We start from the raw sequence: 19,769 nt of genomic DNA on the forward strand, positions 1-19,769 counted from the left end.
TCCAGTGAAGGTAAATCTTAACGCTAAATTCTAGACGATTCTGTGTTTCCAACTTTGTGGCAACAGTTTGCGGAAGGCTCTTTCCTGTTCCGGTATGACAATGCCCCAGTGCACAAAGCGAGGTCCATACAGAAATGTTTTGTCGAGATTGGTGTTGAAGAACTTGACTGGCCTGCACAACTCCTGACCTCAACCCCATCGAACACCTTTGGGATGAATTGGAACGCCGACTGCAAGCCAGGCCTAATCGTCCATCATCAGTGCCCGACCTCACTAATGCTCTTGTGGCTGAATGGAAGCAAGTCCCCGCAGCAATGTTCCAACATCTAGTGGAAAGTCTTCCCAGAAGAGTGGAGGCTGTTATAGGGGGGACCAACTCCATATTAAGGCCCATGATTTCGGAATGACATTTTCGACGAGCAGGTGTCCACATGCTTTTGGTCATGTAGTGTAAGTAGCCTGATATTAAACCTCTGGTAGGCTACTAGACAACATTCTCACCTACATTGAAGCGCCTCCAATAGCGTGCAATTAAAGATCTGGGCCTAACCCTAACCCTACTGTTAGACACAGTGCAACTTCAGGGGTGATGGGTTCACTGATCACACAACACTGGACTGTAGGAATGTTTGGTTGTCCACTGCAGGTGCTTTTCATTTGGAGGGAACTTCAAATAGGCACTGAAGCTGTGAGGGAAATGCTGTAGCTTATTAAAGTGTAGGAAACAGTTTTTAGTGGTTAAAAGAGGAGTATTTTATGTTTTAGTGAGTTTTTTGGGCTAGAAAAGAGAAACATGAGCTATGTTGTGTTTACATGGACATAACTTTATTTTTCCTGAAGGAACTTTAATTGTGGAAGTTTTAGAGGTATGGCATGACATTTACCTACTCTAGTAAAGGTGGTTATTGTTAGAAGATAAATGTTCTAGTGTCTCTCTGACTTTATCACGTCTCCCTTTAGTGATGTGTGTGTTATCTCTGTCCCTTGTGTACTATGTCCAGGTCCCTGCAGTTCAGGCAGAGGTGGACAGTATTGGGTTAGAGTGAGTTAGGATGTAAATAATGTCTGACAATGGGCTGAATGTCACGTGAGATAAATTGAAACACATGGTGTCTGGGCGGGTAAAGGTCACCCCTGTGGTGTGAATGCAGAGGACAGGGCTGTGTTTGCCTGTGAGAGAGTGTGTTTGTTTATGGGGGGCTGTGGGCTGTGGGCTGATCGACTCTGCTGCTGGCTCTAACCATAACCCTAACCCTGGCTGTGGGCTGATCGACTCTGCTGCTGGCTCTAACCATAACCCTAACCCTGGCTGTGGGCTGATCAACTCTGCTGCTGGCTCTAACCATAACCTTAACCCTGGCTGTGGGCTGATCGACTCTTCTGCTGGCTCTAACCATAACCCTAACCCTGGCTGTGGGCTGATGGACTCTGCTGCTGGCTCTAACCATAACCCTAACCCTGGCTGTAGGCTGATCGACTCTGCTGCTGGCTCTAACCATAACCCTAACCCTGGCTGTGGGCTGATCGACTCTGCTGCTGGCTCTAACCATAACCCTAACCCTGGCTGTGGGCTGATCAACTCTGCTGCTGGCTATAACCATAACTGTTTATTATCTATCCCGTTGCCTAGTCACTTTATCCCTACCTATATGTACATATCTACCTCAATTACCTTGTACCCCTGCACATGGACTCGGTACTGGTACCCTGTGTATATAGCCAAGTTATCATTATTCATTGTGTATTTACTCCTTGTGTTATTATTTTTCAATTTTTTCAATTTTTCTACTATTTCAATTTATTTTATCTCTGCATTGTAGGGAAGGACCCGTAAGTAAGCATTTCACAGTTAGTCTACACCTGTTGTTTACGAAACGTGACAAATAAAATGTTATTTGATTTAACCCTAACCCTTACTGTGGTCTGACTGCTGCTGGCTCTAGCCCTAACCTAACCTAACCCTGCCTTGCCCTGACTGTGGGCTGACTGCTGCTGGCTCTAGCCCTAACCTAACCTAACCCTGCCTTGCCCTGACTGTGGGCTGACTGCTGCTGGCTCTAGCCCTAACCTAACCTAACCCTGCCTTGCCCTGACTGTGGGCTGACTGCTGCTGGCTCTAGCCCTAACCTAACCTAACCCTGCCTTGCCCTGACTGTGGGCTGACTGCTGCTGGCTCTAGCCCTAACCTAACCTAACCCTGCCTTGCCCTGACTGTGGGCTGACTCGGCTGCTGCTACTGGCTCTTCAAAGCCATTTCACATAGTTTGAACTTAGAATGTTCCTTGTAAATCGGCTTAACTCTACAATATACTGCTGTTAGTCTATGATACCTGTTTCACAGCGTCTGAAGGGTCCAGTTAGCCATACAGGACTGAGTGGATGAATGAGAGCCTTTCATTGTCCCTTCAGACCTTCCTCAACCCCCTGTTCCCTTCTTCCCCACCTCCTCCTCCTCCTCCTCCTCCTCCTCCTCCTCCTCCTCCTCCTCCCCTCCTTCCCTCCTCCCCTCCTTTTCCAGCCCCCCTACTGAGCCACAGCCATGAGACCGTCTATTCATCCCCGGCTGATATTACCAGTTAGCGGCACAGAATTTAGCCCTGCATACACTCCACCCCTCCCCCTCCTCCACCCTCCCCTCTCTCATGTACCCTCTGTTCATGACAGCCTGCTTTATGTGTCCCTGTAGGACGGTACGAAGGTGGCCCACTGACTGTTATGTCTGCTGGTTGTTACTTTTTCTGGACTGGAGGTTGTAAGGGATGGGGAGGTTATATGAGTTCACTGACAGACTAGATTAAGGGGGCAGCGTCTGAAAAACAGAAGTTTGGACGTGTTTCTGATGTAAAGTCATGTCTAGGATAAGTGCTGCAGAAGTGAAGTAGCTAACTGTCTGTTTGCTTCTCTGTCTTCACTTACACATCATAAAATAAACCTCTCTCTCCTTTCCTCTTATCTCTAACAATCTATATTCTGCTTCTGTTGCACTTATATAGGAATCTGCAGCTGTTAGATAGATTCCTTAAAATAATTTGATTGTTTAATCAAACGTTTCCGGTGTGCACCTGTCTCTGGTCCGTTAAGAGTATGTGTTTTGGTGTGATTGTGTGTGTGGGTGGGTGTGTAGTGGTTAACTGGGTCGGGTGTGTGTTTTGGATAAAAGGTATGTTGCCCAGGGCAAGGGTACATCAAAGGTCACATGACGACTCCTTTTGTTTTGATCTGGCCAGTGTTGCTGCTCCCATCTTTCTTCACTCTGTAATTAAACATGTACACTATGTAAATGTCAGAGAGAGAACCACAGAGAGGGACAGAGTGAGAGAGAGAGAGAGAGAGAGAGAGAGAGAGAGAGAGAGAGAGAGAGAGAGAGAGAGAGAGAGAGAGAGAGAGAGAGAGAGAGAGAGAGAGAGAGAGAGAGAGAGAGAGAGAGAGAGAGAGAGAGAGAGAGAGAGTGAGAGAGAGCGAGAGAGAGAGAGAGAGAGAGAGAGAGAGAGAGATTTGTCTGTGGGGTGTGAGAGAGAGACGGAGAGAGAGAGAGAGAGAGAGAGAGAGAGGATTTGTCTGTGTTTTTAACAACAACGGCATAGAGCTAACCACTTTGTAACCAGGGAGCCTTACATCTCAAATGTCACTGTTTTTAAACATGATTGGTTTAAGACTGGATGTAAGACATTCTTTACTATAGACACACCCTTAGACTCAGTGATATTATGGTGGGTATCTTTCGTGCGCTAAAAGAGGCTTCCTCTGGGTACCCCCTGTGGCCCCCATAATGCACTGCTTTTACCTTTGACCTCTTGACACATTATGTATTTATATCTTATGGTGCCCTGCGGTCAGGACGAGGTCAAGTTGTAACTTGGATGGCTGTCACTATTTAAGAATAATTCGGTGAACCACGTCATTGGTTTAGTGAAGCATGTTCTTTAGACTAAGATATAGAGACACCGTAGACAATAACAGGGCTCTGCAAAGGTCTGGTTGTCATTCATAAATTCACAGTTATTTTCCGTGTCTGGTTAATGTACGCTTCTTAGCTGTCTCTTTAGCGTCCTGATCTCTGCCCTTGAAATACATCTCTCTCTTTCAATTCAATTTCAATTCAATTTAAGGGCTTTATTGGCACGGGAAACGTATGTTAACATTGCCAAAGCAAGTGAAGTAGATAGTAAACAAAAGTGAAATATACAATAAATATTAACAGTAAACATTACACTCAGAAGTTCCAAAAGAATAACCACTTACCAAACATATATCCTTGTAGACTTTAAGTACTTCAATTGTATTAAGACAGTGCCAAATGGAACAAAGTTTAATTCATGTCACTGCAAGTCTTATGGTCTCTTGGACTGTACCTGTGAAAAACAGCAGTCATACAGTCATTTATTGATCCCGTGTCTCTGGCCCATTCTGGGCCTGGCCTTTTCTGTCTCTGTCTCTGGCCCTGTGTCTGTCTGTCCCCAGTCTGGCCCAGGACTTGGTGTCTCAGTGTCTCTGGTCCCTGTTTGTGTGCGGACGACCATCTCTCAAGCATATCCTAATGAAAGCTGACTCTAGGCAGGGTTCAGCCACTCTCTATTGGTGTGTGGGTGACAAATGAGGTAATGCATGTCAACTTAACTCAGACCACAGCTTGATCTCAGCTTGGTCTCTCCTGTGTTCTCCCCACCCCTCCATCCTGCCACCCCTCCATCCTGCCACCCCTCCGTCCCTCCTCCACCCCTCCTTCAGTCCTCCAGACTCCTTGGCACACAGGTTCAATGCCAATGCCCAGTTGGCGGGCCAATCCTGGCTTTCATGGTCTACTGATTGTGTGAAATAGGTGACCTGTGATCCCAGGTGATCAACTTAAACGTGGCTTATAATAATATATGCTTTGGCTCTGGCATGGTATTTACATTGGTTTAGGCAGTAGGTGCTTTGCTTGGAGATATGTGGTCCATTAGGTGGTCTGTTTGGGTTTTGATTTACAGTATGTACGGGCCGAAGAAAGGGATTTTGGTTCAATTCCAACCTGGTCTACAGTGAGAATTCTTTTTGATGTTCTGCAGTGTGGAACTGCAATTGTACAATGAGCTGTTGATGGATTGTCACAGAGAGAGAGAGAGAGAGAGACACAGAGAGAGAGAGAGAGAGAGAGAGAGAGAGAGAGAGAGAGAGAGAGAGAGAGAGAGAGAGAGCAGAGAGAGAGAGAGAGAGAGAGCTAGAGAGAGAGAGAGCTAGAGAGAGTGAGAGAGAGAGAGCTAGAGAGAGAGAGAGAGAGAGAGAGAGAGAGAGAGAGAGAGAAAGAAAGAGAGAGAGAGAGGGGGGGGGGACAAGCCTTAGCATATGGATGTTTATTCACTACCTGTCAACAATTCAGAAATCTGTTTTGTTAACATGGGGGACACGCATGCACACATGCACACATGCACACACACACACACACACCCACACACACACACACACACACACACACACACACACACACACACACACCCACACACACACACACTTTCTATACACAGTCCACAGTCCACTTAGCTTTCGACAAGTTATAGCCTGCTGCCTTCCCCTTATGGCTCTCTGACAACCTTCTGCTGCTATTCCAGTATAGTGTGTGGCAGAAACACTCTCTGACATGCGCATAACAGGATCAGTCAGCTCCTTACTTTTCCTCTAGGCACAGTACTCATCTGCCAGGCTCCATACCCAACGCATCATCGTTTATACTCCTGCAAGTTCCCTTCCAGCTGTCCCTCAAAGGTGTGAATAGGTGCAGGAATCTTTGTTAGCAATTATAGATTGAGGAGAATTCAGATGATGTAGCCAAGATGTACTGTATGCCAGCTAGAGTGAGTTATGATCTTTATGTGCTTTGGCTGTATCGGCCCTGTTGGAGAGCAGTGATACAACATAGACATACTGTAGATCTACTGGAACGGATACAAGGTAGAGAGTTCTGGAACAAATATAACCTAGATACAGTTCTGGAACGAATAGAACCTAGACAGTTCTGGAACAAATAGAACCTAGAGACAGTTCTGGAACAAATAGAACCTAGAGACAGTTCTGGAACAAATAGAACCTAGAGACAGTTCTGGAACAAATAGAACCTAGTGGAATGGATGTCAGTCATTGTGGCAGTAAGAAAACATGAGTGAACTCGCCAACCCATGGAGGCTTTTCAGTATTTTCTATCACTCTGTGCAGTGTGATGATTCTATGCTATTATACTTTCTATTCTTACGACCTCCATTACCCTGTTTATGATGCGATTGTTTTCACCACCTAGACATCCTCCCAAAGCTCGTTCTCAACCTTCCCTGAGGACATTTCGAGGGATGAAGGGTGCAGTTAGAACCACACAGGTTGCATCCCAAATGGCTCCCTATTGAGTGCACTACTTTTGATCAGAGCCTTGCACTATAAAAGGAATAGGGTGCCATTTGAGACGCACAAATGGTTACATCTGCTGTGACACTCCCAAGGCTTTCAGTGCAGAAACCACTCTGGCTATACTTGTGGCCTTGTGGCTATAGTTATGGCTATAGATAACTCTCCAGCCTGGGCTTGTGGTATTGGGGTGAAAGCTACCTGCTTTAGATCCTACAGAGATGAGGCTACCAGGCTGGGCCATGAAAATTTTACCCTGGCTCCTGGCACTGGTGTAGTTAAAAAGGTGCATCTGATTTCACTCACGTTGAGTACCCTCAAAGTACCCTAGGGTATACTACCCTCTCTAACCCCCCACCTCAACCCGAATTAGCTCTACCAATAAATGTTGGATTCCATCCTCCCTTGGTGTTTAGCAGCAGATTAATGAGATCTGCAATGCTTTTGTAATTTTTTTGGTCACAACATTACGGTGCCTTGCAATCTCTGCTGACATTTTTTGATCACAGTCTGACACAAGATTGTCAGTACTGCACTTCCATCCGTGGGTTTCTGTTGTTTGTCTGTCTGTCTTTGCTCCATCATAAATCACACATTTGCTCTTCCCGCTGCTCAGACAGCACACATGGATTCCAGGTGTTTCTTCATTTTGTCTTCCTGATGGTACATGTTTGTTTGATTTCCCTTTCTGGCTGGGTAAACCCCAGTGGTAAGAATAATAATTTACTTACCCAGCCAGTGTCTAAACTTGATTTCCTGTGCCCTGTGGATGAGTGTCTTGTGGTATGTGTCAAGCTGTTTAATCAGTGGGCTAGAATCACATTCCATTTCCCTTACTACCCCTTGCTAGCCTGAGAACTCTGAGACTGCACGGCCACAGACTAGCTCCTATAGGGGGTGATGGGATTAAATGTTATCTGACATATGGTTATGATGTTCTGTTTTTTCTACAGTACAGAGATCAATATTCATCAAATCTATGACTAAAGATATACATGTTATTTAACTTTTTTATTGTTCATATAATATTTGAACAATACAATACTGTGTCTGTCTGCTCTGCTAACTCTTACCTACTGGAAGGGTTAGAGGTAAATGTTTTTTTTTTTTTAAAGCCTTATTTATTTCCTTGTTGTCTTTCTGCAGGGTGACATCCAGCAGCTGCTGATTGTGGCCGATCCTAAAGCAGCTTATGACTACTGTGAACACTACAGCCCCGACTGTGAAACTCCCCATGGCCACTCACTGCAGGCCCAGCAGCCCGAGGACGAGGTCAGTATGCTGAGGGCCACAGGGCTGTGGATGGAGGGCCCCACTATGGGGGCCCCAGTTTCAGGCCCCCAGTGTGAATAAGTGCACCTGGACCCATTCTGGCGCTGCCAGCTCTTGAGGTCCTTATGGAACCCTATGCAGCAAATCATGGATCCTAGACACACAGGATATACAAAGTCTCACTAGTCCCTTTTAGAGCATCATTAGATGTGTCAATGAATTGACGTATTTCTATGGTATTTACTTCCTTTACCTTTAACGTCAATAGAGGAAGGAGCAAGGTCACTGAAGTCTCATTGCTCCAATTCCTCATCCATCCATGAAGGTTTTAACTCAGTACAACATCTAATGATCTTTTCAGAACACTCTTGAGGTACTTGCTCTTAAATTTCCTTACAGGTATTTTTCTTTGAATTGGACCACAGTGGAAATTATTTAAATGCCACAATGTCTGTGTCCACTTTGGAGTGGAGAGTTCTATGGCTTGTTCTGCTAACAAGTTTCACAGATCCACCATAGCACCAGAGCCAAACCGCAGGAACAGAATACAGAACACAGCCAACCACGTGCCTTAACACTGTCCTGTAAAGCGATACATGACATCTGTGTTATCCACAGATTATGTGATACAGATAAGGATATACATCTAAGATATAGTACGATCTGGAAACTAAATGTACTACATTCTTATCGTAAGAGCAGCAGGTTTTTTCCTTATTATGAGTCATTTATAAACCTATTAAAAACACTTAGAAACCCACAACAGAACAATAGGGGAGACCACAGGAGAGGGAGGGACACCTCTCTAACAGTCTGCTTACAGTAGATATTAATGCCCCCCAGTCTCCTTGAGGGTTCAGTGCTCTTGATGTCTTGTCTGAGTGGTGCCAGGATGTAAATCTGCCGACTCGCCTGGACAGGATCCTGCATGTGGCCTCTCTTTCTTTCTCTGTCTCTCTGTCTCTCTGTCTCTCTGTCTCTCTGTCTCTCTCTCTCTCTCTCTCTCTCTCTCTCTCTCTCTCTCTCTCTCTCTCTCTCTCTCTCTCTCTCTCTCTCTCTCTCCCCCCTCTCTCTATCTCTCTGTCTCCCCTCTCTCTCTCTCTGTCTCTCCCTCTCTCTTTCTCTCTCTGTCTCTCTCTCTCTGTCTCCCCCCTCTATCTCTCTCTCTGTCTCTCTCTCTCTCTGTCCCCCCTCTATCTATCTCTCTGCCCCCCTCTCTCTCTGTCCCCCTATCTCTCTCCCCTTCTCTCTCTCTCTCTCTCTCTCGCTCTCTTTCTCTCTCTCTCCCCCTCTATCTCTCTCTCTATCCCACCCACCCTCTCTCTCTCTCTCTCTCTCTCTCTCTCTCTCTCTCTCTCTCTCTCTCTCTCTCTCTCTCTCTCTCTCTCTCTCTCTGTCTCTCTCTCTCTCTCTCTCTCTCTCTCTCTCTCTCTCTCTCTCTCTCTCTCTCTCTCTCTCTCTCTCTCTCTCTCTCTCTCTCTCTCTCTCTCTGTCTCCCCACTATATATATATATATATATATACAGTTGAAGTCGGAAGTTTACATACACCTTAGCCAAATACATTTAAACTCAGTTTTTCACAATTCCTGACATTTAATCCTAGTAAAAATTCCCTGTCTTAGGTCAGTTAGGATCACCACTTTATTTTAAGAATGTGAAATGTCAGAATAATAGTAGAGAGAATGATTTATTTCAGCTTTTATTTCTTTCATCACATTCCCAGTGGGTCAGAAGTTTACATACACTCAATTAGTATTTGGTAGCATTGCCTTTAAATTGTTTAACTTGGGTCAAACGTTTCGGGTAGCCTTCCACAAGCTTCCCACAATAAGTTGGGTGAATTTTGGCCCATTCCTCCTGACAGAGCTGGTGTAACTGAGTCAGGTTTGTAGGCCTCTTTGCTCGCACACGCTTTTTCAGTTCTGCCCACACATTTTCAATAGGATTAAGGTCAGGGCTTTGTGATGGCCACTCCAATACCTAGACTTTGTTGTCCTTAAGCCATTTTGCCACAACTTTGGAAGTATGCTTGGGGTCATTGTCCATTTGGAAGACCCATTTGCGACCAAGCTTTAACTTCCTGACTGATGTCTTGAGATGTTGCTTCAATATATCCACATCATTTTCCTTCCTCATGATGCCATCTATTTTGTGAAGTGCACCAGTCCCTCCTGCAGCAAAGCAGCCCCACAGCATGATGCTGCCACCCCCGTGCTTCACGTTTGGGATGGTGTTCTTCGGCTTACAAGGTACCCCCTTTTTCCTCCAAACATAACGATGGTCATTATGGCTAAACAGTTCTATTTTTGTTTCATCAGACCAGAGGACATTTCTCCAACAAGTACGATCTTTGTCCCCATGTGCAGTTGCAAACCGTAGTCTGTCTGTTTTATGGCGGTTTTGGAGCAGTGGCTTCTTCCTTGCTGAGCGGCATTTCAGGTTATGTCGATATAGTACTCATTTTACTGTGGATATAGATACTTTTGTACCTGTTTCCTCCAGCATCTTCACAAGGTCCTGTGCTGTTGTTCTGGGATTGATTTGCACTTTTCGCACCAAAGTACTTTCATCTCTAGGAAACAGAACGCGTTTCCTTCCTGAGCGGTATGATGGCTGCGTGGTCCCATGGAGTTTATACTTGCGTACTATTGTTTGTACAGATGAACGTGATACCTTCAGGCATTTGGAAATTGCTCCCAAGGATGAACCAGACTTGTGGAGGTGTACAATATTTTTTCTGAGGTCTTGGCTGATTTCTTTTGATTTTCCCATGACGTCAAGCAAAGAGGCACCGAGTTTGAAGGTAGGCCTTGAAATACATCCACAGGTACACCTCCAATTGACTCAAATGATGTCAATTAGCCTATCAGAAGCTTCTAAAGCTATGACATCATTTTCTGGAATTTTCCAAGCAGTTTAAAAGCACAGTCAACTTAGTGTATGTAAACTTCTGACCCACTGGAATTGTGTGAATTACAAGTGAAATAATCTGTCTGGAAACAATTGTTGAAAAAATTACTTGTGTCATGCACAAAGTAGATGTCCTAACCGACTTGCCAAAACTATAGTTTGTTAACAAGAAATGTGTGGAGTGGTTGAAAAACGAGTTTTAATGACTCCAACCTAAGTGTATGTAAACTTCAACTGTATATAGATATAAATATGTATATCTTTCTGTCTCTCTCCTATGAGCCCATGGAAGACATCTCATCAGTCCCATTATCAGCTAAGCAACTGGATGGGGACTAACATTGATTCATCTGTGAAGGATGCAATTATTTTAACCCATGTCAAACAGTCAAGTTAAACCTCTCTGACTGTTTGATATTCAAAGTAATCAAAACAATGAGTTTGATCAGATAATGTAAAATATATATTCAGTACACAATTTACTCCAAATGTATATGTCATATTACATTGCATAGCTCATCATTGATTATGCATTTGAACATGTTCAGTCTTCCCACCTATAACTACCAGGATAAGGAGAGTTTTACTGCCACTGTTAATTTAATAAATCCCTTCTCCACTTTCCACTTCCTCTGAGTCATAAGATAGTGTTTTGTTATGTTCACTGGGGATGCTGTTAATGAGAGCCAGACAGTCACACGTGCAGCTCCTCAGTGTAACCACATATAAACCACAAATAACCACAAGGAAAGAAAGGGAAATCAAAACTAGCAGGAAGTTACACATTCAGTAAATCACACTCTTTAATCTACTCTGCTTCAGATGTAGGTGCTATAGGATATAATTTAAACCACTGCTATGACGGAAAAGTTCCATTACCAAACCCCTGCTATACTACATGCAGCTGGTGTTCTTCTCATGGCTTTCCCTGATGTACACCTCAGCTTTTTAGTAGGTTTTATACACCCCACCTGTTTATACATCTGTAGCTCTCACATGGTTTCCATCATGTGCTGTTCTTAGTATTTATTTCCATTTAAAGATCAATGGCCAACTGATGCTTAACCCTAACCTTGCCTTGCAGATGTATTGTTTAAGAGCTAGCTATCGCTCATAAATGATATTACTATAATAAAAAAGTATTGTCTCGTGCTGTGCAGCTACACATCAGTTTTGTAAACAAGCATTAGCTATGCATTTCCATTGGCAGAAAAGCTACACAGCATATCGTTGGAGACAATACTTTTATGACTTACAATATGACATGCTAATTATTACATTGTACAATATTATTCATATTTTTTGATGAATAATGCAATCTAATGAGTGTAACTTGTTACAGTTTTAATTCATAATATGTCCACGACAGACATGTTATATTTCTATCATTTTTTTCCTGAGAAAATGAGTTCTCTGTTATGCTAATGCTAATGCTAACATACTAATGCTAACATCTCTCCCTCTCCCCCTTCAGTACACTACTGCTGATGACTTAGATTACACTCAGTTCTATGATTACTCTGAAGTAGAAGGAGAGACAGAGACCATTCCAACAGACGAGTACGAGGCAGGTAGTGACCCTCAGGTAAATGAAACACTGAAAAGAAAGCAAAAGAAGCTTCTTTGTCCTGTGGTGTCTTACTGTCAGTTATTGTGACACCTCTTGTGCCCTCCCTCCCTTTCCCAACTCTTCTGGTTTACTGTCTAATGTATGTCTTGATGTGTCAATCAAACTTGAATTCATAGCTACAAGGCCCGCCCTCTGCTCTCACACGGCGAATGCCAGCTTTGAATGTTTGTCTTATGTTCAGTTTGTATCTCAGGTTGAAAACATATCCCACAATATCTGGTGTTGTTGTTTATTTTCAACCCCACCCCTTCCTCTTCTCAATGTTGTTATGTGTTGTCTTGTTCTTCTATCACTGTAACCTTCTTCCAGAGAAAGAAACGTAGTGTCTACATGAAAAAGAAGAGGACCCGAAAGTCCCTTAAGTCTAAGGCTAAGCCCCTAAAGTTCCAGGCCTCTAAAAAATCTGCAGCTAAAAAGTTAGCGGCCGCTAAGAAGAAGAGACAGATGAATGGCTATCATGGCTATCAAGCTACCGCGCCGGAACTACACCGACACAGAGTATTAGGGGTAACAGTACCAGTAAAGAAACATCAGATAACATCCAGATCTTTCCTCTGACGTTTTCTGGGGAAAATCTGTGATGCTAGACTGAAAGCTATACCTAACCCCCCCTTCTACACCGTCTCTCTCTAGACCCAGCAGAGTTATAGCTAGCTGGACAGGCCCCAAGCGAATACCACCTTGTGTTGTGCTCGTTCTGTTTTAACCCGCTTCTCTGTTCTTCTTCTTCTTCTTCTTCTTCTTCTTCTTCTTCTTCTTCTTCTTCTTCTTCTTCTTCTTCTTCTTCTTCTTCTTCTTCTTCTTCTTCTTCTTTCCTTTTCAATGTGACACAACTTCAGCTAAACAATGTAGACGGAGAATACACTGAATATACTGACAGTGAGCTTGTCTACGGAACTGTAGAGGGTACTCAAACTCAGTCTCCAATTGCCACCAGTGGACCAAATGAGGTAACTTTTTACTTTTCATATTTAGTTTTTTATTTACTTATTACTATAAGAAAGAAAGAGCAGTTTTTTGGGAGTAAAAGAAACCAGGAAGACATATTACCAAAGGAAGTATCTGGTATGAAATGACAAAGACAAAACAATTCAAAAGCAATTGTTCTGTTTTGAACTTGATGTTTTTGTTGACAGCAGAACTGTTGGATATAGGAGATTATTAAGCATCAGAAAGCTACAACAATATGTCATTTATGGCTTTATTCAATCCACTTTAGTACTATCCACTGACCTGTAAGTATATTTTGCATCCTATAATGTAGTCTCAGTGGATTGCCATGCAAATAATGTGTAGCTTTCTGTTGTTTAATTCAATTCTGGCTAAGGCGGCAGTTTCATGCGTATCTAATATGTATGTATGTGCATTACACTTCATCAACAGTCATCTTAGATGATACTGATTCATTGCTGGATAATGTTTGTACATTGAAATAATAATCTAACGGTTATCTGCCTCCCTCAGTATAGATTGATCTATTAGATGGTAATGGTATTATAATCGTATTACACATACAGTATTTTGGCCATTTACATTATTCTGGTATACTGACAGTACCAGTTATATGACAAGCAATAAGAACTATTTGTGAAACAAACTGGGTCACAGCTGAAAGGAGAAATAAGATAGGTATATATTTCATGATTGTTTTCGATTAGAAAAAAATGCATTTTTCTTTAGTCTGTGTGGGTCTAAGACTTTGTTAGAGGCCTTTTGTGAAATAGAAACCACACAGTAAAAGTTAAGCAATATGTCGCCAGTTTAGTAGGCCAACAAATGGATTCTCAGTATACACTGCAGCACAGTCTGCGTTCAGAGGCATCACAAACCAAAATAACCTTAAATACAATCGTCAAAGTCACATTTGGTGTTTACTTCATGGACAAAATGTACCTTTTACTTTTAGGAGTGGTGTACTTTTCTGTATGAGATTGATGGTACAGTAGGTAGGGGAAACGATTTGATTTGCAGCCTTACCCATGATTGACAGTATGCAATGGCCAATCATAAAAGGGCAAATTTCTCTCTGTGGAGAGCCAAGCCCCTCCTTCTAGCCATAATGTTTCTGCTGAGTTAAACATGGGGTTTGTGTTCTGTCTCAAGTGAGATATGGGTGTCACAGCAATCACCCCTGTTCTGCCGTAGATGGCCAGCCCTTTGCATAGCTTTTGATTAATAGTTCTCCCAATCGCACCAATAGAACTATGATCAACCAAGCAGAGGAATCTTCACAGCCGATTATGATACTTGTTGCACTGTTACTGCAGTAGCAATGTGTTTCACATGGATGTGATGTCACTGGGTTATCTTGCCCTTGATTGCATATCATTTCAATTTACCATAGGGTAGAATGGGGTAAGTTGGGAGCACTGGATCATCTTACCCTGTTCTCCCCTAAATGCCAAAATCTGGTTCTCCCTCACTGATATTATCAGCTCAGATACCTGTGTCATGACATCCATTTTGTTGGCTTCCAAAGCGAAATCCACAACGATCACTCATTATGACGGTGCTGTCAGATTGTGGTTGTAGAGCTTTGCCAAATGCAGAGAATGTCATACATAATAGAGTCACGTTATAAACATTTGGTATCTATCCAAATCAACTAGTAAATTGAACATCAAATCCCTTGTACACATATGAACTCTGCATTTTTGCACATTGCTACATTCTAGATTCACCATTCATGAAATATGCTTATAGTGTCATTTCAGATTTACTTAATCTATTTCAGTCTTTTTTCACCATTGTACATATATTGATATTCTGGTGGTATGTATTATGTTTGTGCAAAAAATACTGAAATAACCTAAAGACTGAAATAACCTAAAGTCTGTCTTAGACTTGACTGATTGACCTAAATTTGATCATCTAAATTTATAATGCTTTTTTTAAGTCATCAAGGTAACACTTTATTTGTCCCTTTTTGTTATAGGCCTGAAGTCAATACTGGACAATGATAATATCTGTTGCATAACACACGTACAGTGCATAAACATTACAGAGTAATGACATACAGAGTAACAGTATATGAAGCAATGGCTAGATTATAATTACACACTATCATAAAGTTAAATCAATATCTCACCAACAAACATTTAGATTTCCACAAGGTTACATGGGACTTAAATATGGTGTTACCACATTGCCATAGCCTTCTCCATGTATCACAATGCTGGTTTCATCCTTCTGCTAAGGCTTTACATAGACAGTAGTCTCCTCTACCTACCTATGCCTTAACTGCTTGACTAACAACCCTGTTCCCTCCATTGCTCACCCCTCCACCTCCCTCATCCCCCCAACGCTCCGCTGCTTGGGTAACATAAGGCTGTGGAGGAGGAGATTGTTGCTGGTGACTATGTTGTCACTGGAGCTGCCCCATTGGGTCAGGAGCCCACCGGTGCCCCCGAGGCTGGCCTGGACAGTGTGGACCCCGGAGTGGACGCGTATGATTTTAAGGAGTATGACCTAGGGGGCGTGTTGGACAATAAGCAGTATGAGTATGGGGTGTATGATGAGTATGGCAATGTCGCCGCTGAGCTACCCAACCCCATGGATACCGTCGAAGAAGAGGTGGGGCTGGGGGTTCCCGCGGAAACGGAGGAACTCACCCAGACTGCCGTAAGTATGGCACCCCTCGCCCCCGACTAAGGGGTGTGTGCATGAACCAGGGGTGTACGCCGTGGGGTCCCAACCCGGCCCACAGGCTGAGGTTATGGAATCAGAACTCTCTCATTTCAGAAGCATCGTGATTCTAGTTTGTCTTGGCATGGGGACTTTGTCTGTCATTGTCATGCTGTGTGTGTGGAGGTTGTCTTAGCTTGAATGTGAATGCGTTCCTGTCTGCCTGAACTGTCTCACTGTCTGGATGGGTTAGACATGTTAGTGGTTGGTCTGATAGGGAGAAGGAAAGTGCATGTCACTTTTAGATAGCAGCCTGCCATTGACTTATCTTCAACACAGCATAGGCCTGAGGGAAATCTTAGAGCCTTGGCTGTTAGTGTCTGAGACCGTCAGGCCTATGCTCTCATTATGGCAGGAGACTTCTACTCAGTATACTCGCCTTGTCACATATGTTATATATTAAAACCATTGGTGTAAAATCATTGGTGTTGATTCACTGTATGTTTCATCCAGTCATCCTAACACACAGTCCCATATGATCCATATGAATGCAATGACACTGCTCTCCATTTCAAGCACTTTGATCGATCCTCTTTCATTGAGACTAACATGTTCTACCCGTTTCTGTCTTTCTCTCTGTCTGTTCTTCATTCCTTCATTCCTGTAGTTGTTGAATAGCTCATCACACATCACTCTATTAAATTGGGTGTGTCCATATAAGAATATGATACTGGATTGAAATAATTGTTACACTTTTTCCCTTAGAATTATACTATAGTAACCAATATCATATTCCTATACACCACGCTTCGATATAATCATGTTCTTTGCTCGTGGAATTGCCTCTTTCATTCTTCTCATCTCTCGTTCCGCCCATCCCCGCTGGTCATTGATCCAGTGACTGTAGCTCCATATGAAGAAGCTCATACATCTGTCCTCCCTATCTTCACAGGTGGCTGGTGGTGGGGAGAAAGGCCAGAAGGGAGAACCCGCTGTGATCGAACCTGTAAGACCCTAAACACAACACTGCTGGTGTTGAGGGAATATGTGTACCCAAACAAATTGTGTTATACAGGAAGTTGAAATAACTGTTTGGTTATTAATGAATGTGCTCCTCCATAGAGAGATGATGCAGTAATATAGACTGTGGTGTTGTGTAGTGCTGTGTAGTGCTGTGTAGTGCTGTGTAGTGCTGTGTAGTGCTGTGTAGTGCTGTGTAGTGCTGTGTAGTGCTGTGTAGTGCTGTGTAGTGCTGTGGTAATTGCTGCACCATGTTTGTGTTGATCCTTGCTGTCCCATTTATTCATTCATGTTGTCTGTCGATCACGTTTAGGGCATGCTGATTGAAGGACCTCCTGGACCTGCAGGCCCAGCTGTGAGTAACACATATCTATTCATCCTGAGGCAAACTGTTCCCTTTATAGTGTACTACTACTTACTACCCATAGGGCTCTGGTCAAAAGTAGTGAACTATGGTGTCATTTGGGATGCACTCTATATCAAAAGAATGGGACAGATCTTTACTCAAACTTCAATTAAAATATTCAATTGAGTAGCATACTGTACATGATTTGTGACTCAGCCTCAATGTATAGGGATCTATCTTAAGTCAGGATGTAGGCCTATGTAACAACATTGCTGTGCCTTGTTTTGCATGGGTTGTTTTTCTGTAGGGTCTACCAGGCCCCTCAGGTCTACAAGGACCCCCTGGTGTTGCTGGAGATCCTGGTGACAGGGTGAGCCTCTATTCCTGTATACTACTCGTTTTCTCTCTCTCTCTCTCTCTCTCTCTCTCTCTCTCTCTCTCTCTCTCTCTCTCTCTCTCTCTCTCTCTCTCTCTCTCTCTCTCTCTCTCGGGCGCTCTCTCTGTGTGAGCATGTGTGTATGTATGTGTGTCTGCATATATGTGTGTGTATGTGTATGTGTGTGACCTCTGACCTGGGAGAAAGAAAGTGCAGAGGGAGAGGTGGAGAGGAAGAAAGATGGATGAGAGGAGGAGGAGTGAAGTGGGAGATTCCCATGTCAGGTCTGTCGTCAACTGTGTGGCTTCCTGGGGCTCAGTCAGTCAGTTTTCTCCCCTGTAGTTTTACAAGAGAGGTTTGTGTCCCTTGTCTTATCATGGTCAATCTGTGTTGTCCACTCACATAGGAGGGTCTCTATCTGAGGACGGTTTAAGTCATTGAGTGGTTGTAGTTTTTATGTTTGAAAATGACTACAAATGGTCTACAGGCAAATTACTGTAGCACATTAATATATTCACACATTAACAGAGACTTTGAAGAGACAGTTGAAAACCATTCAATTCGAGGGAGAGAGAGCGGGGGATGAAACAGCGAGGGAGAAGAGAGAAGGCATGTGCAGCTGGATGGAGAATGAGGGAGACAGAGAGAGATGAAAGGATGACTGTAGGGTGGAGAGGAGGGGAAACCCACAGACTGTTAAAGTCTTGTTTTCATTAGCTCTAACAGTACAACTGATTCCATGTATAAAGTCATAATACTGTATTTTCAGGGCCTGTATTCATAAAGCATCTCAGAGTAGGATTGCTGATCTAGGATCAGCTTTGCTTTTTAGATCATAATGATTAAGATTACATGGACAAGGGGGACCTGGTCATAGATCAGCAGTTCTACTCTGAGATGCTTAATGAATATGGGCCCTGATCTCTGTTATAGACAGACACTAGTAATCAGCATTAAGCTGTGGTGGAATACTTAGAAATGGCTTCCTTCCTTTACTCACCACTGACTGATAGGTAAAAGTACTTGGTTAAGGTCACAACACTTTGATTTCCACAATTCCTAAATTAGCAGCTTATTTGTAATAGTAAGATTACGTTTTGTGCTCAGACCAGCTAGTAGTGATCATTGTAATGGACCGTGGAACAGTGTAATACAGCTAGTGCCCTACAGCATGCATGCACTGTAATTCACTAGGTGGCAGTATGTCAGTCTGCTCTGTGAATGAATGAACGAACTAACGAATGAATGAATGAACTAACAAATATATCCCAGTGATATATCCCAGGCCCCGTGTAGCTCAGTTGGTAGAGCATGGCGCTTTCATCGCCAGGGTTGTGGGTTTGATTCCCACGGGTGGCCAGTATGAAAATGTATGCACTCGCTAACTGTAAGTCGCTCTGGATAAGAGTGTCTGCTAAATGACTAAAATGTAGTTGTAAGATATGTTTCAATAGAATAATTAGTGTTTCATTTAACATAATTAGTATTGTTAATAGCAATTAGCATAAAATCAGTAGCTGAGAGTAATTTCCCCATATATTATTTGAGTTTCCATGTATGCCTTTCTGGTTTAAAAGCAAACATTTAACCAGTGGCAGACTTGACATTTTTGTTCTGTTTTTCTTGGAATGGCTACAATCAATCGATAGCTGCCTAGCTCATAAAATGACATTCTGTACACACACATGCACGCACGTACACACACACACACAGCCAGGCATGCAAGTGGCTGTTGGTTTTGGAGAGAGGACAGTGCCATGGCTCACAGAGAGGCCATGTTATTCTGGTTGTGTGAGGAGGGAATGGAGAGGCATGCTAATGATGCCAACCGTCCCTGGGCAAACACACCTCTGCCATTTACTGTGTGTGTTTGTGTGTAGGCCTATCCCTATGTGTGTATAGTTATATTTACTACTTATTGTACTAAAATTATCATTTCATATTGATGCTTACACATTTTGCATAATAATCACAATTCATGAACCAAAGAGGATTCATATTCAGACCATACACCTCTAACCAACCTCCCTATAGCACCTTACATAACTACGGTAGACTAAGTACACACTTGCCATGTGTACCAGAAAGTATTACGTCTTTGTTCAGCTGCAAATGACATTCCACTCAACATGACACCACTCTGTGGCCAGTGTAAGTGAAAGAAATGGGTCAGGACGAAAGGAAAGGATAATCACCTGGGCTGCTGTAGAGTCCTCT

At 43.2% G+C, this 19,769-nt stretch overlaps 1 protein-coding gene across 7 annotated transcripts in view; it reads left to right on the forward strand.

The window, feature by feature from the left end:
• LOC121550096 (collagen alpha-1(XI) chain) overlaps positions 1–19,769 on the forward strand; it is an 84,796-nt gene that overhangs the window by 16,422 nt on the left and 48,605 nt on the right. Inside the window, exons 5-11 of one of the 7 annotated variants that reach the window (XM_041862239.2) lie at positions 7,519–7,644; positions 12,031–12,141; positions 13,026–13,136; positions 15,514–15,807; positions 16,763–16,816; positions 17,144–17,185; positions 17,484–17,546. In XM_041862239.2, the coding sequence (XP_041718173.1) occupies positions 7,519–7,644; positions 12,031–12,141; positions 13,026–13,136; positions 15,514–15,807; positions 16,763–16,816; positions 17,144–17,185; positions 17,484–17,546 (801 nt within the window). Of the gene's footprint in view, positions 1–7,518; positions 7,645–12,030; positions 12,142–12,495; positions 12,694–13,025; positions 13,137–15,513; positions 15,808–16,762; positions 16,817–17,143; positions 17,186–17,483; positions 17,547–19,769 lie in introns of all 7 variants that reach the window. The other 6 variants (XM_041862241.2, XM_041862240.2, XM_041862242.2 and 3 more) reach the window with 6 other exon arrangements.

Source organism: Coregonus clupeaformis, chromosome 34 (genome assembly GCF_020615455.1).
Source record: "Coregonus clupeaformis isolate EN_2021a chromosome 34, ASM2061545v1, whole genome shotgun sequence".
Classification (NCBI taxonomy): Eukaryota; Metazoa; Chordata; class Actinopteri; order Salmoniformes; family Salmonidae; genus Coregonus; species Coregonus clupeaformis.